The sequence below is a fragment of the Limulus polyphemus genome, unplaced genomic scaffold (genome assembly GCF_000517525.1).
Source record: "Limulus polyphemus unplaced genomic scaffold, Limulus_polyphemus-2.1.2 Scaffold135, whole genome shotgun sequence".
NCBI classification, from domain to species: Eukaryota; Metazoa; Arthropoda; class Merostomata; order Xiphosura; family Limulidae; genus Limulus; species Limulus polyphemus.
Window position 1 is genome coordinate 721797 of NW_013665745.1, and position 6841 is coordinate 728637.

Genomic DNA, 6841 nt, shown 5'->3' on the forward strand with positions numbered 1-6841 from the left:
ACTATATATATATATATATATATATATATATAGCCTAACTAACAGCCTCTCTGAAATATACGAACCTTTTGAGCAGCCTTTACTTTCTGCACACTCTTGCAATACTTTAGCACCATACCTTTCTTCACTAACATTTGTATTGGGTGAAGAGTATTCCCTGCTTGAGATGTATGTGGTCTTCCACCAAATGATACTCCCACTAGGTTTTCTTTCCTTAGTGGATTACTTCTTGATTTTTCCCTTTCTGTCACTATATTTTCAGAAAGGGACTCATTTTTTAAGCTTAATTATCCACACTGGTTCCTCTACCATCTTCTCAGTATGGGATTCTATCTGTTCTGTGACAATATAAGTAGTGTTTTTGAAGTTAACATTTTCCTTAGTTCCAGATGCATTTCAAATATATACTCACCTCCTCCAATTTACACAGAATGCTGCAATAAAGCCAAACCACTCATGGCCAGAACAGGTATGATCTCAATAGAATGACAAGGAACAAAGTAGGCGGCCAGGATGACATCGATTGAAAGGCTTTCTTGTTAGGTGAAACTTGCACATGTACAGAATAAATGGTATATTTGTAGGCCTCATAAGCATGAATCCAAGTCATAACTAAGCAGGAAAAAAAAAAAACTCATCTGCTAGAGATACCACCTGACTTGAAGAATAACTATTAGAAGCAAACAGAATCTTGAAGCTGAAGAAAGAGCAATGTGATGTAAATACAATTTTAATAAAGTTATGATTTGCCTACATTATAACCTGCAGAATAGTCTTTAAAAGATAGTATTGTGGCAGGGATGCCAGAGACATTGTTAAGTAATGAATTTGGTAAGATGCCATTTGACAGACACTTTTAGGTATTCAGAATCACCATGGTAAATAAGATGGATTAATTGCACAAGCTAATTTGTTAATATAGCCAGAACAAGATTCAAGGAGGGTAATTTGATGTAAGGTATAAATAAATTTATTGTAACCCCCTGCAACATTCATTAAATGCAAGATAAGAATGAGTAATCCTGACAGGATGTAAAAAACGTCCTCTGTAAAAGAATCGGGATCAGTTAGGGCAGGTAACACAATAGATGAAAAATGGTGATTGCCTTTTTCTTATAGCCAGTTTAAGGTAAATAGGTTCAATATGGGTATAAAGTGCTGATACAACCAATAAGTGAAGATATGATTTGAGGGAAACGTGGTAGAACATACAGGCACTAGGGGTTCAAAACATGAAAAAGCCAAGAAAAGTGAAACCAAACCCAAGTTCCATTTAAGATAATGTCTATGATCTTGGAGTCATTGAAGAGCAAAGGCTCGGAGGAAGTCTTTGAACAACAGGTATAAAAGAGATTGATGGCATCTGAAGGTGACAGATAAAGCAGCTGTGTACCCAGCTATAGAAGAAACTGATGAATCATGATCATAAGATAAATACATGAGGAAAGGAGCAATTTATTGAGGACTTGGAGGCTGATAGACAGCCAAGGAAGAGTGACAGCAAGAATGAGTTCACATGGAAGAGAAACCATGGATGAGCTGGCCAAAATGGAGTTATGAAGATAATTCATTGCTTCAAGTAGCTAGTCTTGGCAAATACTCAATGGAGAGGGTATGGGGGAGATCAGGAATATAGATTGACTTAGAAATTGGATTTGGAATTGGAGATTAGTAGAGTGGGAAAAGATGATTGTCAGACATAGTGGAAAATGTGTAATGTAACAAAGAGAAGCCACCCAATCTATTGTGACTGTGAGAGTATTGAGTATTAAGGCTATTCCATACAAAGATATACTGGTCAAGTTGCTGGATGCAGCACCAACGAATTTCTGTGTGATTGGGCTGTTGAAATGGGCATTGGGAAAACCATTGTCCTGTTACACTAGATTTATTATGGAAAAGGGCTGTTTATTGGGCATGACAGCCTTATAATAAAGCCTATTGCATTAGAAATGATGCTGTATAGCTATTGTTGACATTGGCTGTAGTGACGTAGTGAGGCTCCAAAATTGTTTTAATATAATGTACTCAGTCTCTGTTTCTGTATGATTTATGATAAAATAGTTCAATGATCCAAATACACCTAACTTTAGCTACGACCCTAAGAACTTGGTTTATGTATGACCACTATGATCAGCCTTTATGTACACAGGGCTAGCAAAATGTTTCTGTGTACATTGCCACAGCTGAGATCTCTACCTTACCTCCCCAGTAAACCAACCCTACATATAGTGATGAAGGGAAAACTTATCCATTTCTCTGGTATCTGCTTCAGTTTTTTGTATAATTATATTCAATATTTTCATGTATGCTAAGTTTACTTCGTACCTCTTATCATAATTTATTTACAGTTAACTGAGTGTCACAATTACACAGCATGAAAGTAAAATTAATTTGAAAACTAATAAAATTAATTCAATCATTAATGACAGTGGTAAGTCTTTGGATTTACAATGCTAAGATCGGGGGTTTGATTCACCTCAGTGTACACAGCAGATAGCCCGATGTGGCTTTGCTATAAGAAAACACATACACTCAATCATTAATTTTGAATGCCAATTTTACATTTTAAAAATGTATACAAATGTTAACTATAAAATAAGCAGTTACCCAATAATTACCACATATTTTTTTAAGATATAAAACTTGATTAGTTGTAAGTTATAATGAATAAAAAGATTGGAAAATTTGTATTATTTTGAATGTTATTATCACTCACACTATTCTTTGATGAAGAGTAGCCTAAAAGTTTACAGTGAGTGGTGTAGACTAACTAACTGCCTTTCCTCTAGTCTATCACTTCAAAATTAGGGACATTTTGTACAGATAACTCTTGAGTAGCTTTGTGAAAAATTCAATGAACAAACATTTGCACCTTAATTTATGTATATGAGTATTCAAGCAGTATAACTTGATGTGATTTTCCTGGATTAATGCATAACTGCAGAAACTTGTCTTGTAAGGCAACCAGATTCAGTAGATAACAATCATAACACCACAAAAATTTACAGTATAAGTGCTAAAAATGTGTGTAGAAATACAAACAGAAAAGTATAAAAATAGTATGATAAATATACACGTTTGATGTTGATTATTAAACGATAATTATGGACACAATACTAACTGAGACATCAAGGTTCAGAGTGTTGGATAAGTACTCGTTTATAATTGTGATTTATATAAGGAGACGATATGTTAAACATTCTGTTCAAGGCACAGAAGTACTTTTCCTTTTGATATGTGAACTTTGAAACCTTATTTTAAAGATAGAAATTGAAATGGTGAAAAAACATTGATATGAATTTGTTTTTGGAAACCAGTTCCAAGAATTGGTAAAATATGTTGTTGTTGTTCAGTAATATGTCATGCACGTTATGAAACCACACAGTAAGACTATTAGTAATTATACCTTACGGAGCTTCTGCTCTTTTGTAATTTGTTGTGGAAATATGCTGTTTATATTCTTTAATAAAATATCGGTAAAGTTTTGATTTGAAATATAGAGATAGAATAAACGAAACTTCGAACCTACATGTAATAAAAAAATTAACAGTACATTTATTATGAAATTTAGCGATCTCCGTCTGTAAAGTGACAAGAGACAAATTTCAAGTTTGACAGTTGCTAATATATTATTAGTGTGTACACGTACACACATCATTTAACAATTTAATTTAAAGTATTGAGATAATTGATAATTGTCAATGCTTAATCTACACAGCATATTTAAGGCAACATTATGATGTCAGTTACCATGTTACTTAAAAAAAAAGGTCTTTTCTGCATTTCTAAATTATTATTATTTAAAAATTTCGATTTTCTTTCTGTGCTTTCCTTAGAAAAATATAAGGGCAACAAGGGTCCACTTGGGGTCTTAAAGGCTGTCCTTTTACACACACCCTGAAGAAAAATGAAATTTTGAACACATCTTTTATTTTTCAGGAAATCTTCAATTTCCTTCTTGAACTCATAAAATGCATTTATTTCTGTATGCATAGGCCAGGCATGACGTGGCGGTTAGGGCGCTCAACTTGCAATCTGCTGATCGTGGGTTCCAATCCCCCATCACCGAACATTCTCGCTCTGTAAGTCATTAGTCTCGCTCTGTAAGCCATTAGGGCTTACAGAGCGACGGTCAATCCCACTATTCGTTGGTAAAAGAGTAACTCAAGAGTTGACGGCGGGTGGTCTTAGTCTATCACTTACAAATTAGGGACGACTAGCACAGATAGTCTTCGAGTAGCTTTTCGCGAAATTCAAAAACAGACAATTCTGTATGCATATATAGAGGCCAATGTTAAAATGCCGACCTCCATCACTGCTAGCGGCAATCATTGTTCCCAGAAAAGGTTTTTCCTTCCAGATTTAGAGGTTTTTATTGCTCACTCGGGATTAAAAATTTAAGAAAAGTTTTTTAGAGGTAAATGTTGATTTTAAGAAGTTTTTCTCTTACGTTCATAATGAATCCAGATCATTCTTAGCCTTCCCTTTACAAACATGCCAAATGTGGATGTGAACAAGTGTAATATCATGTGCTCTTGAGGTTTGAAAATATCACTTTGGGCACGAAAAGGTTTCTCGCAATATCATATAAAAAAACACATTTCTTCGCTCATAGCTTGCAATTAAAACTTAATTTCATCTGTTAGCTCATTTCTTTGAACCTCTGCCACACATACCAATTAAAACCTGTAAATGACAGTTATAGCTACACATGTGGCTTAATACTCTGTTGTTCCAACTATTCACCATCTTAAAGGCAATTTGAATAATAGCACAATTTTTTGTGTGTAAAAGATACAACTTCTTCACATTAAAACAAAATGTATTTGCTCCAAATTTACACATTATTTGCATTATTCAATCGACTCGCAATCTGCGGGTCGCGGGTTCGAATCCCTGGTCCACCAAACATGCTCGCTTTTTCACCCGTGGGGGTGTTATAATGTGACTGTCAATCCCACTATTCGTTGGTATAAGAGTAGCCCAAGAGTTGGCGGTGGGTTGTGATGATTAGCTGCCTTCCCTCTAGTCTTACACTGCTAAATTAGGGACGGCTATCGCAGATAGCCCCCGTGTACCTTTGCGCGAAAATTCGAAACAAACAAACAAACATTATTGAAAACAAGCATAGAAGCGGACTAAACGTAGAGTCAGTTTCTGTAATAATGACGTTTCGATATGATTTAAAATTGCACAATCAAATATGTAGCAGTTTTTTCTCCCCCCACCTAAATGCTACAATATCAAAAGCCATAAGAGGAAGTGGAAATAAACTATGAATTAGATGATGAAGCACTGTAGCATGTCCGAATTAGAATATTATAACATCTTTTTCAGAAGCATTAACTGTATACAGTAATAAGTTAATTATGCTGTGCTATGATTTAGGCCATGTGCTCGTAGTTAATTTAATATGTTTTACTTTAGACGTTAGTGATTTTCTTCTACTGTAATTTAGTGAACTGAAGATTTGAAATCTATTCCATGACCTTTACTATGTAGGTTTGCACACAGTATTTTATGTGGCAAGCTGTCTTCATAGAAATTAAATACATTTTGTATTGTTTAGTGTTTATTTTTTGTTACTGATAATTTTGTAAAATGTGTTTAATATATGGATCAATATTTTACAGATGTTTTTAACAAACTTAAATGTTTATTATATGGAAAAAGTAAAGAGTTTCTTCCAAAATCTGGAAGTAAACGTGAGGTTTTCATGCTATAATCTAAAGATTTTTCTCTCTCTCTTTTTCACGTGACATTTAGCAATATTGGTTGCAACTTCTTTGATAAGTGTCTTCCCCTATTACAAATATAGAACTGTCTTAACTGTAACTTATCCTTCAAATCTAAAGTAAGAATATAAAAAAGGGCTACTGAGTTTTTTTACCGTGAAATATGTGAGATTCATAAATAGTAGCTATAAAAAACAAAAAAGTATAAGAATATTTCATGTAAGTGTATGTATGTATATATATATATATATATATACATACATACATACATACATACATACATACACGTGATGGCACGTCACAGTTGTTTTTTGGCTGTTATCATTGTTTGATGGTAATTCTGCCTAAACTCGGTTCACAGACTTATTGATTTAAGTTGTAGACTTGTAGTTATGGTAAGCATTTTTCGAAGGTTAGGTTCGCATGTACGTGACTTGATTTTTCTAATTAATAAAATTTTCTTTAAATTTTAATTCAGTGATAGAACTAGACGATACGAAATATAAATACTTTAAGCTTGAATAAAATAAAATATAGAAAACTAAATTTTATTTACTTTTAAGTTTATGTTGGTGCATGTTGAGTTTAAATTTAATTAACTCTTAGTCTTACACTGATTTAGGGCGTACAGAAATCGTGACTGCTGGCAATAACGAAATGCCCCGCTGAATGATCTGAAGTACAGGTATAGTTAGTGTACTATTAGTAGTACTTATTAGTCTCAAAGTGGGTTCCTCGTCATCGAATTCGAATTAGGCCTAACCCACTCGATAACATTCCATAAATTCGGTAAAAAGCGGAACGTTAAATTCCTAAAAATAGAACTTGGCATATCCGACGAGGTATCGTTTCGGGTAGCCACAGCCTGTGATAATAACATCTACTTCATCTCGACGTTTCGGGGTAACTTATAAAGCATTCATATAAAACTCAAGCCTCAAACTTTAAAGTGAACCTTGCAATACACTCGTATAATAGGCTAGATACAAGGTTTCATTGTTGTTTCAGTTATTCAGGGTATACTTAATTAGTTATTAAGAACCTTATTCTAGCATTATCGGGCATTTTGTTATATATATATATATAGAATGTTTGATATCGTC

The 6841-nt window shown here is 33.8% G+C and overlaps 1 protein-coding gene across 7 annotated transcripts in view; it reads left to right on the forward strand.

The window, feature by feature from the left end:
* Positions 1 to 6841, forward strand: part of LOC106474038 (kynurenine--oxoglutarate transaminase 3-like) — a 69790-nt gene that overhangs the window by 11624 nt on the left and 51325 nt on the right. The window contains exon 1 of one of the 7 annotated variants that reach the window (XM_013934747.2): positions 6035 to 6133. The exons of 5 other annotated variants lie outside the window; for them this stretch is intronic. In XM_013934747.2, the coding sequence (XP_013790201.1) occupies positions 6131 to 6133 (3 nt within the window). In that variant the 5' untranslated portion in view covers positions 6035 to 6130. Of the gene's footprint in view, positions 1 to 6034; positions 6164 to 6841 lie in introns of those variants that run through there. One more of the 7 variants, XM_022379342.1, reaches the window with a different exon arrangement.